Genomic DNA, 19,219 nt, shown 5'->3' with positions numbered 1-19,219 from the left:
AAAAAAAAAAAAAAAAAAAAAAACAAGCCCATAGATAGCAAGAGTCCACTCACTCGCCGATAACAGACACAATTGCATTGGCTTGGAATAGTGCCTCCCACACACTACTACCACCACTGCCACTGCCACTGCCACTGCCACTACCAAGCACTACTCTAAACCTAGTCTATGTCTAACCGGCACACAACTTACAAGCAGACACACACACAGACCAGAAAAGAATAGATCATGACCACGACGATGATGACGACGAAAGAACAATAGACCACCAAACGACCGAACTAAAAAGATCCTGATTATGTGGATGGGAGTGATGAGACACGACAGCACCAACCCACTTGGTTCTGGTCGAGCCAACCCATGATGCAGCCAAGACCCAATCGGCCACCGCTGCACATCCTCCCGTCACCAAAACCCACCCGAAAAACCCACTTCGTCTAGTGGTCGAGGTCAGGCCGGGATTCGCCCGCTGCAATCGGCCTCGGACAGATTGGTCAGTTCTGCCCTCAAGATGCTGCTGCAACCGATATGGAGCTGGAAGCGCACACCACCGTACGAATCAGCGGGTACCTTCCGGCAGCCTGGTCGCAGACCCTCTATTCTCCTCCTCTCCTCTCCTCTCTTCTCCTCTCTTTCCCTCCTTTAGTTAGTCTCTATCTTACTATGGGGACTTACTTTCAAGTCTCAGCTCCAGCACTAAGCTGGTTCGAGTAAATAGCTAGAAACAAGGTCAAACAGGGGAAAAGATTAGGTCAATTGTCTATTCCATTTGAGTTGTCTGAAAGAATTTTCCATCATGTTCGAAAAGTTCTTGGGGGATCCGCCATGTCTTTCCCTACCCCCCCAATAGTAAGAAGAACCTGAATCCATAGATTGCTACTACTTGGAACAGATCTGGTGATCATTGGCAAGTCAACCAGCCGCAGAGATAAAAATACCGAGTATGTATGCAAGTCTGTATGTCAGTTAACTACTTGTGTGCTGTAATTACTAAGCGATTTCCTCCTCCCTAACTAACCCCTCTTGAACGAATGGGTATGAACCATGACCAGTCAGCCAATACTCAAGCTTGATCTCAACCAAGCAGCGATACCCTTCTCCAGGAACCCCAGAATAATGTCCAAGCCAAGATTTGTTACTCCTCCTTTTATTTTATACCAATCCCTTCTCAAAAACCAGATCACCTACTGTATTTTCTTTTTTCCCCCCAATAATCTATAGATTGATACTAACAGGCTCACCCCCCAACCACCCCCCAACTCGGCAATCCAGCCATCGATCACTTACTTCACTGTAAGTACGGAGTACTGTAAGTAACATGCAATAGATGCATAATGCGTCCCCTTCTCTCGCATTAGTTAGTCTACAGTAGTAAGTAGTGTTGCCCCCCCCCCCCGTCCGTCTCAGTCAATCAGTCAGTCAAGTCACCTGGGGAAAAAAATTCCGCCTTGGGAAGAACAAACAACAAATTCGGGAAGGGAGGGGGGCAGTGTTGACTGTCCAACCCGACATGCCACACCTTTTATGCGAAGTAGGGATCGACAACCTAACCCCTCTCCCATACCAGTCGTACCTGTTTGCGGAGATGTCATGAATGCATGAAATGAAATTGGAATTGAAATTGAATCAACGTATGGGCTGGCTGGCTGCCTTGTGCTTTGCTTACAGTAAGTGACTATTGACTAACAAAACAATTACTTAAAATTACTTAGAATTAGATTTTAGTAATTAAGTATGCTGCTTACGGGGGGGAGTATACTATACTTATACTATCCTAAACTTAGATGTGTAGTTAATTCTCTCCGATTGCTGCATGTTGTTTGAACTCAAATGTTGAGGTGAACACCTCGCCACACAGACACTGATGTCAGTCATTAATCTGGTCTGGAGAAACGAAAGAAGGAAAGGTACGTACGTTACTACTACTGAGAGGCGAGCCAGCGGCTTAGCTTCGGCTTACTAATAAAGTTCCAGATATGCTTATGTGAGTTCCAGAATATCCCGGCTTGGTTGGGGGGTTCCAGATTATCCCAGGAGTTACTAAGTTACGGAGTATTAGTCTATTGTGTGTAATCTCCTGAGAGAAAACCTGAAACCTTGGACTCCGTTCCCCTGGTGTGGCTTGTTAGATGTTTGATATTAATTGGATGTTGAGAGGATCAAATATTGATATAAGTAAATAATATTATAGACAATCATAATGGCAATGTGATGAGGCTGAGGAATTCCTCACACATCAAATTAGATACACCTTATGAATGAATGGTTATTGAGGGTGGATAGGGAGTGTGTATACATTTTTCTTTTTTTTTCTTTCGATGTGGATATGGGTGTGGATTCTCTTACCCCAACATGAGACACATAAAATACTAATTAATAGCTAGCTATATTGGAATTCGCTATGGATCAGTAGTACTTGGTACTAGAGTTGATAATGTTGGGTTAATCTGATGGAGTTGATGGGAAGAGATAGAGAAAGATATGGGCAGCTGATTTTGATCTCTTGATGTGCCGAGGATGCAGGCTACTGACTGACTGTATTCCTTGCTAAGACTGTGAAAATCCCTCCGGTCCAGGCCTTCTAGGGGTGATGCACCGGATTGTCCAAAACAGTGCCGGTGGAGCAGCACACCAGCCAGTCTAGCCGGCATCTAGCTTCTGCTAGCTGGGGCACTTGGGACACACCTAGGACGAATCACATTGTTCAATTATTAGCTGCTGTTACTATCTATGGTACCGTCTGGTGGGTCGGGTACTTATCAAATCTTACCGAAACAGGGCAATTTTTCTTTTTTCTTTCTTTTCTGTTTTCCCCTGGAATCGTCGATGAATGGTGGTCGCATCAGTTTAACTTTCGGTTTCTGCTCGCGCGGGTAAAGAGAAATCCTCCTGGCGTGAGGGTTTTGAATAGAATTTTCAATTCATCCTTCCAGTAGTACTACTGGATCTGATTGCTTTGCTTCAGAACTTTGATTGTTCACGGTTGAGACATTACATTTTCTTCAGTCTGCTAAGCTTAGAGTTTTGGCAGATGATGATTGGTATGCATTCAGCAGGAGGCATCGACTCATTAGGAATTTGATCTTCGGGGGCCTAGATCTGCCCGTTGCTGGACCATGCGTGCAATCCGCCAACCAGCAATCTTCTTGTCGCGATTTCTGCAGGATCTTGAGTATGTTCGACTCAGACTTTGTAGTACATACCACAACTGCCCGTCCAGATCGATCAGAAAGTATGGCGGTTGCGCGGGTGCTCACCCGCTGAACCCGCTGGCTGCAAGCATCTCACTATCCCAGCAGATTCGATTTAGTAGTGTCTTACCGGCGCAGTCTTACCCCGCCATTGTCCATGTTCATTCGAGTCCCCTTGGCTGTCTGAAATATTTCGGCGTTGCCCGTAAGACAGAAAGAGGTCTTTAATTAATTGCAACTACTGCAATATTCACACCGTAGTACTTTCATGTGGTCCTTCTGACCCAGGACAAACCGACGAGGACTCTGTACATCATTGCGTATGTTAGCCCCAATGGATGATTTCATCCAGAGTTCGACGCACAATGCAAGATCAGAAGGATCAAGAGGAGAAACACCTATGGGGCCTACCCACAACAGATGTAACCATATAAGTAGCCACAGCCCCCTCATCTTGAAATTTTGACCGGAAACAGCCACTCGGCATTCCCGAGGCTGTACGCGGGGGCAGTTTCATTCAACCTTGCATCTGTGATCTTGGCTCAGTGGCGGAGATCCAGCCAGGCGCATCGCGAACATTACTGTACTGTTCACGGTACAGTCAAGTGGGCGCCGGATGGCCCCATTATTGTGCGGAGTCATGCTAAATCTTCCAAGGGTCTAAGATGTCCGAGTATCCAAATTGCTCAGTTCTTGTTGTAGTTTGTGTAGTTTGTTATCGCCAAGAATACGCCAGTCATAGCCTACAATATATCGGAGTCGCGCACGTCTAGTCTCTGACGGTTGGTCGCCTAGTGATCTAGCATCTTTCTCCGTCGGCCCCTTTAAAAATGGCCGCTATATTAGTCGTTATGCCGCTACTGCGCGCATTGCCTCCGGAGCGTAGAGGCTAGAGCAATGGTTCGTTAAGAACAAGCTAATGTAGCAAGCGGTTAGTGCGGTGGTGCGTGTTGACACGAGTGGTCTGCTATTATCCTGTTCATCTCTGGGAACTTTCTTTTTGCGGCGATCAGCCCTGGTGTGTCACGTTCTCTGCGGGTTTGAACACGAGCAACATGGGAAACATGTGCGAGGTAACATCAAACATCTAGCGTATTTGAACCCACCAGTCTCAAGAACTTCCGTGTCAGGATTGGTCATCCCAGATTTGATTCGATGAGAGCCTGTTCATCCAGGGGACAAAGGCATACCTAGATTTGTGGATGTCCCTAAGTAAAAAGCATTGATGAAAATCTTACCATGTCATCCGGAGCCTTCGTGCATAAGGAGTAATATAGGCGAAGACAATCGTAAGATAGCAATAGTACTTTGTAGCCTGATAGGCAGCGCCCACTACCTGAAGTCTAGTCAATTAGTGCGAGCATATACTTTGTAAACGTCATGGTCATGTCAATCTCCGTCGAGGCCCCGCAAGACACAAAGGCCGTGATGATCGTCGGTCTCTGCACGATGCTCACCCACTCGAGGAGCAGGATTTTCGACACGGGGTATGCTAAGCAAGGTTGATGTGCTGCTTAGCAAGCACAGTACGGAGACACATGGTAGCAACTTTCTGGATCGTAGGTCCGTTTCGGCCCACCTAACGGAGTGCGTGGTATATCTCCGTAAGTCCGAACTAGCTTCACATTCGGACATTGAGAGCGGGCAGGACGTCAATCAGACCCATGGCGAGGCAAGCGACCAGGTATATTGGGAGGATGGGGGGCAACGAAGGCGTCTGCAACCTGCATCCATCGATTCCGTATCAAGAAGAAAGCAAATAAAAGCAATCAATTCGAGGAAGGTCTAAGGGACAAATAATATGCGGAAGCCGGGATGGTAAGAAAAGCGCAAAGTGGAGCCTCGATGCAAACAGCGGCTGCCCACTGACTCAGCGGATGTACGTGAAAGGCAAACCGATGCCTGCACTTCCGGGCCTCCTTCGGCCGCCCATACGACGATTTTCGGCGCTGCAGGACATCCCAAGGTCTAACTTATCAATAACTCAATCGGCGGGTGCGAAACTATGCATGCCGTACCTACATAGTACATGCAGACACGAGGAGCCAGAGAAAAGGCGACCGGAGAATAAAAAAAAGCAAAAGATGAGCGGGTGTAGATGGAAAGCTCTCAATCCCCGTGAGGAACGGTGCGTTATCTGTCCACTAACATCAAGTCAGCAAGGGCCCCTAAATGTCAACTAACTAGCAACTCCTTTCAACTAGTTAGTAGAATTAGTCCGAGTTGGTCAGCTCTCATAATTAGGCTGCATTGATAGTACAATAGTCAGTTCATTGGTTCTGTTGCCTACTGCATAATCTGCCTAAACATGCGAGGCGTCAATGAAAGGATGGAGATAGGCCAGAATTGAAGATAATCCTCTATTTTAGCGCGACAGGGTCGTCTTCCTTGATCAGTCCCCTTTGGCGACAGGGTAGTAGCTATCTAAGCTATCTCAAAAGCAATGCTGCGTGGAGATACGTATAGTAGATGGCATGGGCACAAAGTACTGTCACATGATGCATAGTATTCGATGACTCATATTATGTGTGCACACTATGGAGGTGAATTCGACATCAAAAAGTATGCCACTGAGGGGCATCTGTTGGTGTCTGAAGTTGCATGTACTAGAGGCAATTTACGCATCAGCACCTATACAAGAGCACTTCACAGTAGAATAAATCAAGGTCTCTGCCATTTCCCCCGCATTGAATCCACTGACTAATCGGAGACCAATGGCAGAATTCTTCAAGATGAATATGAATTTCTTGTAAAGAAGACACACTTCCACTAGAGTGGATATAGAGCCAGTCATCTGCATCTGTGTCAAGGAGCATCATTTCCGACACAACCGGTCACATCATTCATAGCCATATATACCCCTCAACTCCAAGACAATGACTGGAAACAAAAGAAAGAATCCACGAGACTTGACTCGTCTCTCCGGCAAACCACTTGCTGAGACTCTCGAGCCCTCTTCAGTACTGGCAAGCAGCACCGAAGAATGGGTCACATCTCAAGACCTGGCTGAATATGGCCTCACATTTAAGCCAGAAGTCATCCAAGATATGACCCTCTTCCTCCTGGCCAACCCCAACATGAGCTCTACCCATCTATACCGGGCAGACATCCTCTTCGACAGCTGGGGTTCGCTGCGAACGCCACAGCAGAAAGAGCAGTCCTTCGCTCATAATGACAACAGCAACCTGGAGACCACCGAGGAGCATGTGGAACCCATGACCGCAAGAGAAATCCCCGATTTCACTCTCACCAGAACGGTAGTGAGGAGACTCATCCCCAGAAACCCGAACCTAGACAGAGTCATGGACCAAACATGTCACTTCTACGAACATATCAACAAGTCCACAGACACCAACGAGGGATCTATCAACCGTTACCTCGCTGTCTACATCCCCCACATCACCTCCAAAGAAGACATGCCCTTCTACCACCCTCTCCTCCGTTCCCTAGCCTTCCTATACGACTACAACACCACCACCACCACCAACACATCAGACCCCTCCCCCAACCCCGGCACCATGTCCATCCACTTCCTCCTCTTCCCCAACGAACCCATCCAGAACCGCCTAGAACGCACCCTACAAGCCCTCCTTACCATCCAAATCCGCCTCGCCCGCGGCACCCGTCTAACCGGCAAACCAGACACCGGCGGCGGCGGCAGCCAAAACCCAGCCAAAGACAACGTGATTCCGCAGCACATGGTGCAAAACACTTACACACGGCTGAAAGCAAAATACGCCGCCGAGCTGTCTCAAAACTGGGTCGAGAGCACCGAACCCTCCAAGCACGTCTTCGAGGACCTCTCAATCACCGCATTCCTCATCGAACTCTGGAGAAGCATGTACGGCGCTGTCCCAGCAGACGAGCAAACCTCCACCTCCTCCTCTACCTTCCCCGGCTTCGTCGACGTAGCCTGCGGCAACGGCGTCCTCGTGTACGTCCTCCTCATGGAAGGCTACAAAGGCTTTGGCTTCGACGCCCGCCGACGCAAAACATGGAGTATATTCCCAGAGTCCGTGCAATCACGACTCACAGAGGAAATCTACATCCCCAAACCATTCTCCGAAACGAACCCCTCTCTGCTCCAAGAATTGACCATAAAATCCCACACGGGGTCTTTTCCAAAAGACACATTCATTATCTCCAACCACGCAGATGAACTCACGGTCTGGACGCCCCTCATGGCTACGCTTCTTTGCCCTGAGTCGCCGTCACCCTTTATTGCTATCCCGTGCTGCTCGCATTCACTTTCTGGTGCGAGGTTTCGGTATCCACCTCCTAAGGCGGGCAAGAAGGATAAATCAGACGATAAAGGTAAAGGGGGGGAAGAAGAGGGTAATCCAGCATCAGGAGACCTCAAATCCCTCCGGAAGGAGAAACAGGATGCTCAGACTACGGAAGCAGGGTTCCTCAAGTCCATGTATGGCTCGTTGACCGCGAAGACAATGAGTGTGGCGGAGGAAATCGGGTACGAGGTTGAGCGGACCCTGTTGCGGATTCCGAGTACGAGGAATATGGCTGTTATTGGGGGGAGGAGGCGGACGACGCAGGTCTGGAAGGAGAGGGCGAGTGGGTCTGCTGCTGATGGTGATGGTGGTGATGGTGATAGTAATGGAGAGGAGGTCCTGGAGCGGGTTATGGATGCTGTAAGGCGGGAGTGTTCGCGTGAGGGGGGCGTTGAGGCCGCTGGGAAGATCTGGATTGAGAGGGCGAAGGGGTTGAATAAGGGGTCTGGGATGGGAAAGCAGGGTGGGCATTGAACATGCTTGTTGTGTTGTGAAAAGTAGAGAGAGGATATATTTGGAGATGAGATACCCCGTAAACTGTTACTGAGAAATGCAAATTAGATAGAGATTTTGTGTATGTACATGGAAGAGGAAGGACATGATAAATTTTGTTGATTGTTGTTAATGTACATATGTATGTAACATTTGTCGGTGTCTGATTCGACATCTATCGTCTATGGACACATTACAGAGCACATTTAGCTCCCATGAAATGAAGAAACCCATGAGTGAGTTGAGTGTGGTATGTATACCAAGCTAGATACAGACCCTCCCATGAAGCGAAGGACAGTACTAGCTGGGAAAAAAAGATAGTCCCCAAAAAATAAGACAATATCAAAATTTCAATCTGCAAGCCGAACTCCTGACATGCAATTCTATAAGCTCTAGCGGATAAAATTTCGTGCTCGACTTCCAGGATAATTCTGCCCTGCTCCATAGAACCACAGCATGGATGATGGTCAGGACAGGACTGGACGGGGTAGAGCAGAGTGGTGGGTCAATTGTGACAGCGGCCATGCTCTGTGAGCTCCCACTGTTTGTTCGGTGTATAAAAATGTGAATTTAAGAACTTTCTGACTGCTAGGTAGCGTCTCCAGACGACGTTGTTGGGGGCACATTAGCAGCCTTCAGGGTCGCAGATCGGGCTGCAGCTGCAGCTGCATTGTCTTTAATACGCTTGATCCTCTCCACGCGTCCTTCACCGGGAAGACTACCCCAAACAGGCTCAACGGTATCCGCGCGCCAATTTGGCCGGTGGCTGGCTAGTGCACCACCTCTGGTAGGCAGAGAGACCATGGATGCGCCGCCGACGCCAGATTCGCCCCACATGCGGACACGCTGAAGCTTGCGCAGTTTGGCGAGCCCATAAGCACAAACAACGATTGTAATGGCAAAGCATGTGACGGACACGGCGCCAAAGCCCAAGTCTGATTCTTCGATGAAGTTCTTCAAGTTCATGCCGTAAAGTGCGGAGAACAGGGTTCCGGTTGCGAGTCCGAGAGTTCCAATGCTGAATTTGAGGTCAAGAAGCATGAGGGAGTTGCGATTGGCGTCCAGAATGGCTTTGACGCTGTAAATAAGTCAGTATCCGATTACACAAGTAACTTGAGACAAACTGGATGACTTACACTTCCTCGGTATTACGAATTCCGGTCACCAAGTTGCCGCTGGCCTGCACAATTTCGTCGCAAACTTTGTGGTACGACTCGAGTAGCATCTCGACTTCTTGATGTTCGTGTTCCTCGCGTCGGACACCCTGCGAGTTCTCAGTAAGATACATTGCGGCCAAGTCGTCGTCTGCCTCCAGCAGGTCGTCGATCGCATCACGCACGAGGCGAGCCTTTTGTTCGAACGTGCCGAGCTTCTTGGAGTAAATAAGCAGATGTCGAAGCTTGTCGCGGTCAATGTCCTCTTCCAGAGCTCTGAGCACGCTCACGACCGGATCTCTAACACCATTAAATTCCTCCTCCAGGCCACTTGTGACACTGATCAAGACCGCTTCCAGCGCTCGGAATTCGTAAGGCAATGCACCCGTAGTCTGCCCTTGTTTCTGTTGTAGCTTTCCTTCGAGATCATACACAAATAGCGATTGCATGTATGAGTCCGTGGATCCGTACGCATCGAAAACGAGAACGCGATCAGCCTTAATCAAGACTCGAAGGTGTAGGAGGTTGATAAGAATGGCACGCGGTCGCACTAGGATATGAGGCAGAGTAGACGAGTCGATCTTCCGCAAGTCCCGAGGTAGGAGACCATACTATGCTTGAAATCAGTCTTGTGTCGCTTCTCGAGTTATGAAACGATTCGCAGAGCCGCCAATACTGACCTTGGCAATCAGCTCACTCTTCTTGAATTCGCCATTTACAAGAGTAACATTTCCAGTGCTGTCGAACTCGGTACATCGCAGGCGCGGCTCATTGGAGGCCTTTGCCACTAATCCGCGGCCAATATTAAAGCTTCCCTCTGTTCCGTCATTAATCAATGCAGGTGGCTGGCGGAGATATGATTTGGATTCGGCGGTTTTGTTTCGCTTGAAGTCGAAGAGTCTACGCCAAAGGCTCTTGCTCTTGGTGGATGAAGCGCGTGAAAACTGCGCATTAGGGAGGGAAAACGGACTCGGTGAAGAGCGTTGAGCCAGCGACGCCCGACATCGTACAGTAGTACCGCGAGTTCTAGACGAAAGCCCCGGTAACGGAAAGAGGCATGATTCTAGACTCGCACGGCATGGCGCAGGGTTTATACTTGTCCAGTCTGACGTCCTGCTTAGCGAGAAGGCGTGGTGCTGATGATGAGACTGGGGATCATTATTGAGGGATCGTCCGCAAGTAGCTGGGTTGGCTGTGAAGAAAAAGGAATCGGATTGTGATCGCAGAAACCGGAGAAGAGATGCTGATGGAGCGGAAGGCTTCATAGACGACGGAGACAGCATCTCTGCCTTGTACTATGGCTTCACCGACCAGAATGACGACCAGCACTCATCTGGATGCAAAACAAACCATATCATCGCCCATCTTTTTTCCCGCATCCAAGTTGCGCCGCTCGGACCAACTATAATCCGGCAGCGCTGGATGGCCCGGACTCGACAGTATATTCCCTCGCTTTTCCAATGACTGTTCCATTATTATATCTTGATATCTTGGACCATTATATGATAATTACTGTCGTCTGGCTTTGAGTATACTACTTGGCCAGCAATACATAACTGTGTTACGCACAGCTTCAAGTCCAACAGATAATCTTTGTCTATAGGATGGTGAAGCCGTATACATCCTCACAAGAATGATCGGCAGAGCTCATATCAGATATGACAAAGCTCTTCTCGTAAAACTCTCAGAAAGGCTTGGGATTTCTAGTTGCAAATATCAATGACTGGTTAAAGACCCTTTTCTTTGCGGGACTCATTTGAGTGGATTTACACAGGGCATGACTACTGAACACGAAGTTACTGTTTCCTCCTCACGGTTTCACAGCCAGTCTCGCTACGAAGATGTAATCTTTCCCTCGTTAACTGAAGCATATGTTCCCTGATCCACTTGCTATAAGATACACGACGGCGGTGGACTACGTGCCGAATCTACAAAGTCACCATTTCGATAATTGTCACATGAAGCTTACTTAATTGAGCTTGGTCTTTTCCGGAAGGCCCCACTTTGGCACCAGATCGGAAATGCCAAAAGCCCGAACCATTGGTTACTTTCTTTGAGCCGCAGGGATGCCCCACCAGGCATTGCATTAGCAAGGTACCAGACCAAGTGGTCAAGTCTAGAGCCATGAGAATGAGTGCAGTCAATACTAGGATGTTGATCGCCTCTTATTATTTACTGTCGATTGGACGAGCTACGCTAGGGGATGTCCATATCAATGAGAGTACTCATCTTGTAATAAATGACCTACTAGCGTCTGCGGTCTTAGTTCCCAAATACACAAGCATTGTGTTTCCATTCATGGAGACTAGGGAATGGACCCGCTGTCAGACAGCTCCAATCTCCAGTGCATACTTTTGATCACCTGCAGGAGATGCTGACTAGAAAGAAAAACCAGACATTCACCTCCACGCACCGGAAGGGAATATATGCTAAGAACAGGAAAGGATATAGAGGCTGCACGACGGAGGTATCACACAAAATCCAAAAGTCTAATCCACGACAACAACATTGATTTTAGGAATAATGAGAGAGTACCTTCAAGCAAGGCTCACCAATCGTCATCGTCCTCCTTTTCGTCATCTATCGTCCACATTAGTACACGTATTACTGACCATTCGGGGGTGTCTACTTACCGCTACCGCTGACCTTCTGCTTTCTTTTCGCCAGAGCGTCTTGCAAAGCACCTGCCAGGCCTCCTTGAGCAGCACCACCACTAGGAGTGGGCGCGGACGATTCGCTGGCTGAGCCAGGCACGGCGGCTCCACTCCGGTCACGCTTCTCATTCTCCTTGACCTTCCGCAGGCCACCGCCGCCCTTTCCTCCAGATGCCCGGATAGCAGCCATGAGGTCATTCCTACCACCTTCAGGTTTGGGTAAGGGCGGAGCAGCTCCACCTGGAGGAGGCGGCGGCGGAGGCGCACCAGCTCCAGGAGGCGGGGGCGGCGGAGGAGGAGCACCAGCTCCTGGCGGTGGAGGAGGAGGTGGTGGTGGGACTGAACTTCCTGGTGCTGGCGGAGGCGGAGGGGGTGGAGGTGGGACCGAGCTGGTCGGTGGCGGTGGGGGCGGAGGCGGCGCAGGAGGACCGGCGCTAGGCGAAGGATGCGATGGCGGGGGTGGAGGCGGGGGAGGAGCACTTGAAACGGGCGGGGGACGAGGCGGAGGGGGAACACTCGACGTAGGAGGCGGGGGTGGAGGAGGAGGCACGCTTGATGTAGGCGGGGGAGGAATAGGCCGGGAAGCGGAAGGCACGGGTGGGGGCGGCGGCTGCAAAGGACTTCTGGGTGGCGGAGGTGGAGGCCCTGCTGCAGAGGCATTGGGAACTTTGGGAGGTAGCTGTGGAGGTGCTGCAGGGCTCATAGTGCGTGGAGGGGGAGGGGGTGGCCCTGAAGGCCCTGGCCGACTGGGAGGTGCGGGAGGGGCAGACACCTTGCGCTCGCCCTGGAACGGTGGGGGAACGCCAAAGCGGGACTGGTTCTCGTCCATTGGAGTCTTTGGAGGCCGTGGAGGAGGTGGAGGACCGGGTGTAGCATTTGACGAGGCCCGTTGGCGAGTAGGCGGCAATGGTGTGTGAGCAAATTTACCAGCATCTGCAATCGGAGGCGGCGCACGAAACCGATTCCTGGGAGGAGACGGTTCACGTTTCGAGGCAGGCTCGTCATCCGTCGTATCCATTCGAGTCCTCCGCGTCGGGGGAGGGGGCGGCGGAGCACCTCGTCGACTCCCTGTGCTGTTGCCAGTGTTCTGTGGGCTGATGGCCGCCACCTTGGGAGCAGGCGGCGCAGACGGGGGAGGTGGAGGCGGCGCTTTGCCTTTCCTTTGATCATCGGCAGAAGGCGGGCTGGGCGTTGATGCCTGTTTCTGTTCGATATAGGACTTGATGAAATCGAAGTTCTCCGCGATCAAGTCTTCCGTAATGCCCATTTGTAGGAGCTCGTCCAGTACGCCCTTGAATGCGGGGTCATTGGTGTCGAACGGCAGTTCCTTGCGTGATGGGCTGGCTGAAGGTGGAGGTGGAGGAGCAACTTGGATTGATGGAGCAGGAGGCAGTTCCGCAGGTGTCACCGGTGGGGGTACATGAGATCCTGATGATGAGCGATGGCCGAGTAAGCTGCCAAACAGCGACCGTCCAACCCCGGATTTGCCGTTCACCACCGGAGCAGGGCCCTGGCCTCGGGTAGATGCAAAGGGCGTCTGCCGTGTCTCTTTGCTCGCATGCTTTTCTCGTTCCTGTACTTTCTTAATGAATGTCTTGGCCTCTTTCTCGTCAGCGAACGACAGTCCGGCGGGACAGTCTTCTAGTTCGAAGGAGTGGAAGAACGTGCGATCTTGGTTGTACGCGAAGTTGTCGTAGATCTCTTGGTCCCAAATGACTCCCCTATTGGCAGGCTAAGGCACGGCACGATGTCTTTTGTCAGTAACTGCCACAGTGCATGATTTACCAGGCTGTACTCACCGATACGTCCACCAATTTCAGCCAAAAAGTACGGCCGACCAGGTCATTTGCTAGGACTGCAGCTCCCTGCAGACCGGTGTACGTCCATCTCTGGGTGTCTGGGTGAGCCACGTAGAGGCGCGCAACGGCCACCGCTAGAATTTTGTTGTCAGGCTTTGGTACAGTTCTCCTGACTGTTTCCTTGTCGTTATCATTCAGGATTGAAGGCATGACGATGGATCGACTCGCGAAGACACTGTGTTAGTAGCTTGGGGTTTATGACCGGTGAGGTAGACGTGATTAGATCGCCTGCTGGAGGCGCATTGCAGGGTGTCTGGTGTAACTTGGTGAGCCCGAAGTACCAGAGGGTGGTTGCTCCTCAGGCACGGATAAGAGCTGATACGGCGCGGCAACAACGGATGTGTCTGAGACAAAGGGGGGGTAGTTCGGAATTCCCAGGATTTGTGGGGTAGAAGGGTGACTGGAGGGCAGCCCTAAGGACGCGAAAGAAAGGAATGAATACTAGTAAGGCTCTATCTAGAACAGAAAGGCCGTAAGATTGTAGGATTGGTGGCCGAGCAAGTCTGGCTTTGGGGAGGGGAGGAGGGAGAAGAGGTCAAGTAGCCGGAAGAGGAGCGTTGGCGGGAGAGAGCGACGGAGAGCCACTAAAGTCCACTAACGCCGCGGTGGGGATCCCGACGTCTCTGGAAGCAGCTGGCGCTCACTCAGCACATACACTCTGACAGTCCTCCACTTAGAGATGATTGTTCAAGTGTTGGTATTAATATGAAGCAATAAGACATGCGAAATGGATTGACTCGAGCATTGTACTTTTTTAAGCAGAAAGCCTTACATTCTCTCAATCCACAATGGTCTCGTGCAGCATCATCATCCAACGACCAACAAGGGTGTCTGCCTGCGACCCATATAATAACCATGATGGCATTCCTGGATTAGGCAGACATGCAAGATCCAAGGGAATCGCCTTTGACAGCATCTTATTAGTTGATCTTACCGGATCACCACCAACCATGTGAATGAAGAAATGACTGCATTGCCTCAATGGCGCGCTTCTTACTACTAGTACTATAACTAGTACTAACTATGGTGGTACTTCCAGCCCAACCGACGTCATCGCATGTGCTGCAACTAAAAAGAACTACTTAAGAATATAGAAAGCTTACCTTCCCCGATCAACTATCCTCGCTGCTACCACTCGCCTGCACTCTTCTTATCAGAAGCATAATTTTACTGTTCTCTTCCTCCCATACTCACCACACTACGACTATTGACAAATTACTCATCACTATGCCTGTCATCCCCTCGGGTTCTGATTTCCCACCCCAACAAGGCAACAGCGACAACAGCGCTTCAAATCAAGAGCAGAGGAACTCCGATCAGGGAACTCAGAAAGCCACCATGCTTGATCACTTGTCTAAGGGTCCTCAAATCCCCGACAGTAAGTCAGCGTTGTGCTTTTATCCCCACACAATCCCTCCACATTATGGCGGTTTACTAAATTAGTATATAGGCATGCCACCCAAAGTCCCCAGGGAAGAGATCGAGGCACGTATGAAGGAACTGAATAAGTAGGACAACAGATTTTACAAGCCAGTGGTGGTGTAAGGTCGCTGTACCTTTATGAAGCAATGCTATGTTAATGAAGTCAGTATACTTGTACTCCGGTCTTCATAGTAGTCCTCCTCGCCCGAAGATAAATATTTCTCTAAGCTTGTACGATTATTACCACACATGGACGTGGAAAGCCACAACTTCAACACACCATTCAGTGCTGACCACACTTACCGTGAAATTATATATAAATATAGTCTGTTCTATTCGTAAAATGTTCCACGCAGTAGTGGTTGCTGCTGGTGCTCCAGTAAAGCGTCATTACATCATACCCCACGTGATCACGCGCTCGCTTTGGTCGCTCTCATCGCGAAGGAAGATGACTTCTTCGCGTCAAGAGGCTCCTCATGCCACCTGAACGCCCCAATGTACCGGTGAAGCTGTCCTTGCCCTTGGTGAGTACTTTACGGTTCTACATTGTGTGCTCATTGCGAGACATCTATGGGATTGCTGACAGAATCAATTCCAGCAATACCAGCAGGACATCTTCACCGAATTGCGCTCGGAGGATGAGTTGGTGATTCTTGCTCGGGGCCTTGGCCTCTTACGCCTGGTGACGAATTTGCTACATTTTTATGATGCTGCAGGGAACAATTTGGTGCTTGTTGTTGGCGCAGATGACCGCGAAAATGAATGGATTGGAGAAGGTACGTTGCTGCGACTCGGACAGTTTACTGGTGGGTTATGTTGAAGCATAATGATGCTGATCTCTGTCAGCATTGGCTGAGCACTATGCTATCAGCAAAACCCCTCTTGCCAGGGGGCTCAAGGTGATCAATACGGACAGGGCCACGGTTCCGATGCGGTATGTCCTCATGCATCATTCATGACCTTCTATGCTAATGCCAGTCCAGCGAGAAGATTTATTCCGAAGGTGGTATCCTGAGTGTAACATCCAGGATACTAATAGTTGACTTTCTGTCCAGTTAGTGATGGCCCTACTGCTGTTTTGCGACGGTTGACCCTCCTAACCCGCTGTCTAGAGCTGCTTGACCCTGAGAAGGTCACTGGCATGGTCGTGCTTCATGCTGATAAGTAAGCAACCATATCTGTGCTTCTAAGGATGACATACTAAGAACAGCCAGGATTGTGGCAACGTCTATTGAAGCCTTCATTATCCGGGCATATCGAGAGCACAACAAACGTGGATTCTTAAAGGCCTTCTCCGACTCCCCGGAACCATTCACGACCGGATTTGCCCCTTTGGCGAATTCCCTGCGCAACCTCTTCCTTCGCAAGACCTCGTTATGGCCACGCTTCCATGTCACCGTGGCGGAGGCTCTCGAGGGCCATAGAAAAGCGGAGGTGATCGAACTAGAAGTTCCCATGAGTGATAAGATGCGCGAAATACAAAACGCCGTCCTTGAGTGCGTGGAGATTTGCATAGGAGAGCTAAAGAAAGCGAACACTGGACTTGACATGGCAGACTGGACCCTCGACAGTGCTTTACACAGGTCTTTCGATATTGCAATTAGACGGCAACTGGATCCCATATGGCACCGTGTGAGCTTCCGGACCAGACAGATCGTCAGTGACTTATCAGACCTTCGGGCAATTCTCCAGTGCGACCACCCATATGTATGCTATGCTTCATGAATTGACCTGAATCTTAGTGCTTTGCTCACCTATGACGCCGTCTCGTTCCTCAAATATCTTGATACGATTGTCACAGCACATACTCCACCTCCTGGGTCCACGAAACATAGCTATTCACCATGGCTGTTCCTCGACGCAGCCGATGTGCTTTTCCAGACCGCGAGATCAAGAGTATATCAGGGGCGAATCAGCAACGATGTAGTTCGCTCATCATCCACGTCTTTACCTACCACACTCCAGCCCGTTCTGGAAGAACAGCCAAAATGGGAAGTCGTAGCGGAGGTCCTGCAAGAAATTGAAACGGACGCATATCTCAATCCAGTCAAGGTGGACGAGTCCAACAGTACTGTTTTGATCATGTGCAGTGACCAACGGACCTGTCGGCAACTTCGCGAGTACATGGGCACGATGCATGCCAACGTGAGTAGCAAGAAGCAGGAGACAAGGGATACATTGGATCCAGGTGATGCCATCCACGAGAAAAAGGGCTCCGCTGAAGTGATGATGCGCCGAAGGCTGCGGGATTATATGGACTGGAAGTTATCCTTGTCTAATGTTAGCAAGAACTTTTCGTCAAACCCCGCGGGTGACGGTTCCCAGTCGCCTGCGGTGAATTCACCTGGCTCTCTGAATCAAGGAAGAGCCCCAATGAACAAGCGGCGCCGAGTCCGAGGAGGAGGCACTCCATCCGTCCCAGCACGCGCGCCCAACAGCGGTATCCAAGTAGATATTGAACCTCCGGCCCAGGTGTCGGCACTTCTAGATGAAATCCAGCCTACTGAGGTCGAAGAGACCCAAAAAGAGGAGGTTATCATCGATGATTTGGAAGATATGGACGATTACTACGAATTGTACGATATGGATGACTTGGTTATCATACACCCTTACGACGGTGATATGGATGAGCATATTCTGGAGGAGGTTCGGCCTCGGTACATCATCATGTACGAGCCAGACCCTGCATTCATTCGACGAGTCGAGGTCTACCGCAGCTCCCATGTTGGGAGGGACGTACGCGTTTATTTCATCTACTACGGGGGATCTGTTGAAGAACAGCGCTACTTGAGCGCCGTACGGCGAGAGAAAGACTCGTTCACAAAGCTCATCAAAGAGAAAAGCGTAAGACTCCTTCCCTGTGCTTCCCTCCTTCCACTAACCCGAGCCAACAGAACATGGCCGTCACCATCACACATGACAAGAGTCAAGTAGATCCTCAGGAACAGTTCCTTCGCACCGTGAACACCCGTATTGCAGGAGGCGGCCGACTAGCCGCAACAGCATCACCACCACGAGTCGTGATAGATGTACGCGAGTTCAGAAGCGCCCTTCCATCCCTCCTACATGGCAACAACATGATTGTCGTCCCATGCCAACTCACAGTGGGCGACTACATCCTCACGCCCGACATCTGCGTAGAACGCAAATCAGTCCGCGACCTGATATCCTCCTTACGAAACGGCCGTCTCTACAACCAAGCAGAAACCATGCTCCAACACTACAAGAACCCTCTTCTTCTTATCGAATTCGATGAAAACAAATCCTTCACCTTCGACGCCTTCGCCTCCGCAACCACCCCCGGCACAACCTTCCTCACCGACTTCGGTTTCTCTTCCTCCGGCACAAGCACCCTATCCGCAAACAGCTCCCTCGTCAACCCATCTAGCCCCAAATCCGCCCAGCACTTACTCGTTCTCCTAACTCTCACCTTCCCCCGGCTCAAGATCATCTGGTCCTCTTCCCCCTACCAAACCGCAGAGATCTTCGCCGAGCTGAAGAAGAACAATCCGGAGCCGGATCCGATTCGGGCTGTTCAGACTGGGCTAGACATGGATATTGCGGCGTCATCGCACTCCGGCGATATTATGGCTGCGGCGGGGATCGAGCATCGGGTCTTTAACCTCTTGCCCCAGGATATGCTTCGGGCGGTTCCGGGTGTTAATCCTAATGTCCTTGAGCGGTTGATTGTGGAGACGGAGAATATTCATGAGATTGCGAATATGAGCGTGGAGCAGTTGGATCCGTTGGTTGGGATAGAAACGGCTCGGAAGATAGTGGGGTTCTTTCGTAAAAGTGTGTTTGAGAGTTGAGATGATGGTTGTATATATGTTCGATATTGTTGAATACTACGAGAAGCTAGAGATACGAAGCTACTCAATTCTACAAAGGAGTATAGATTGGTTGTATATTCATATTCGTGACCCTTTCATAAATCTATCATCCAGTTTTGTCGAAAACGAAGAAGCGTAATGAAAAGGAATAACGAATAAAAGAACAGGGAGCAAACACAAGAATCGCTCACACGCCAGACCGTGCAGCCTTCTCGTACGCAGTAAGCCATCCTTCTGTAGCTAACCCAAGAACGCCCTCATGATGGAACACGAATATGTCCAGAAAACCGATGATCCCGCATCATAAAGAACATTCCCCGGCATAACC

At 50.1% G+C, this 19,219-nt stretch overlaps 6 protein-coding genes across 6 annotated transcripts; 4 read left to right on the top strand and 2 right to left on the bottom strand.

Annotated features, from left to right (window-relative positions):
- Positions 1–4,947: 4,947 nt before the first annotated feature.
- Positions 4,948–5,538, top strand: BO85DRAFT_262690 (uncharacterized protein). The gene has a single exon (XM_025655036.1). It carries the CDS (start codon positions 5,069–5,071, stop codon positions 5,372–5,374), a length of 306 nt encoding a protein of 101 aa, XP_025517096.1. The 5' UTR covers positions 4,948–5,068; the 3' UTR covers positions 5,375–5,538.
- A 163-nt stretch (positions 5,539–5,701) lies between these two features.
- trm44 (tRNA (uracil) methyltransferase) lies at positions 5,702–8,184 on the top strand. The gene is made up of 2 exons (XM_025662219.1): positions 5,702–5,857; positions 5,913–8,184. Exon 2 carries the CDS (start codon positions 6,068–6,070, stop codon positions 7,949–7,951), a length of 1,884 nt encoding a protein of 627 aa, XP_025517095.1. The 5' UTR covers positions 5,702–5,857; positions 5,913–6,067; the 3' UTR covers positions 7,952–8,184.
- Positions 8,185–8,254: 70 nt separating this feature from the next.
- On the bottom strand, positions 8,255–10,452 carry BO85DRAFT_262687 (CorA family magnesium transporter). Its single transcript, XM_025655035.1, has 3 exons — positions 9,804–10,452; positions 9,106–9,734; positions 8,255–9,047 (listed from the first exon to the last, which is right to left on the bottom strand). Exons 1-3 carry the CDS (start codon positions 10,404–10,406, stop codon positions 8,558–8,560), a joined length of 1,722 nt encoding a protein of 573 aa, XP_025517094.1. The 5' UTR covers positions 10,407–10,452; the 3' UTR covers positions 8,255–8,557.
- A 1,124-nt stretch (positions 10,453–11,576) lies between these two features.
- Positions 11,577–14,033, bottom strand: BO85DRAFT_262643 (WASP family protein). The gene is made up of 3 exons (XM_025655034.1): positions 13,577–14,033; positions 11,757–13,509; positions 11,577–11,703 (listed from the first exon to the last, which is right to left on the bottom strand). Exons 1-3 carry the CDS (start codon positions 13,784–13,786, stop codon positions 11,672–11,674), a joined length of 1,995 nt encoding a protein of 664 aa, XP_025517093.1. The 5' UTR covers positions 13,787–14,033; the 3' UTR covers positions 11,577–11,671.
- A 722-nt stretch (positions 14,034–14,755) lies between these two features.
- BO85DRAFT_262637 (uncharacterized protein) lies at positions 14,756–15,178 on the top strand. The gene is made up of 2 exons (XM_025655033.1): positions 14,756–15,014; positions 15,087–15,178. The coding sequence occupies exons 1-2, from the start codon at positions 14,864–14,866 to the stop codon at positions 15,146–15,148; spliced, it is 213 nt and encodes a 70-aa protein (XP_025517092.1). The 5' UTR covers positions 14,756–14,863; the 3' UTR covers positions 15,149–15,178.
- Positions 15,179–15,534: 356 nt separating this feature from the next.
- On the top strand, positions 15,535–19,216 carry BO85DRAFT_511806 (ssDNA endodeoxyribonuclease RAD1; the record flags this gene model as incomplete). Its single annotated transcript, XM_025664625.1, has 8 exons — positions 15,535–15,582; positions 15,645–15,834; positions 15,905–15,992; positions 16,042–16,112; positions 16,171–16,222; positions 16,273–16,749; positions 16,801–17,902; positions 17,953–19,216. 8 exons carry the CDS (start codon positions 15,535–15,537, stop codon positions 18,868–18,870), a joined length of 2,946 nt encoding a protein of 981 aa, XP_025517091.1. The 3' UTR covers positions 18,871–19,216.
- Between the last annotated feature and the right edge of the window lie 3 nt (positions 19,217–19,219).

Source organism: Aspergillus piperis, assembly GCF_003184755.1.
Source record: "Aspergillus piperis CBS 112811 unplaced genomic scaffold BO85scaffold_6, whole genome shotgun sequence".
NCBI classification, from domain to species: domain Eukaryota; kingdom Fungi; phylum Ascomycota; class Eurotiomycetes; order Eurotiales; family Aspergillaceae; genus Aspergillus; species Aspergillus piperis.
This window is presented reverse-complemented; position numbering and strand designations above follow the sequence as displayed.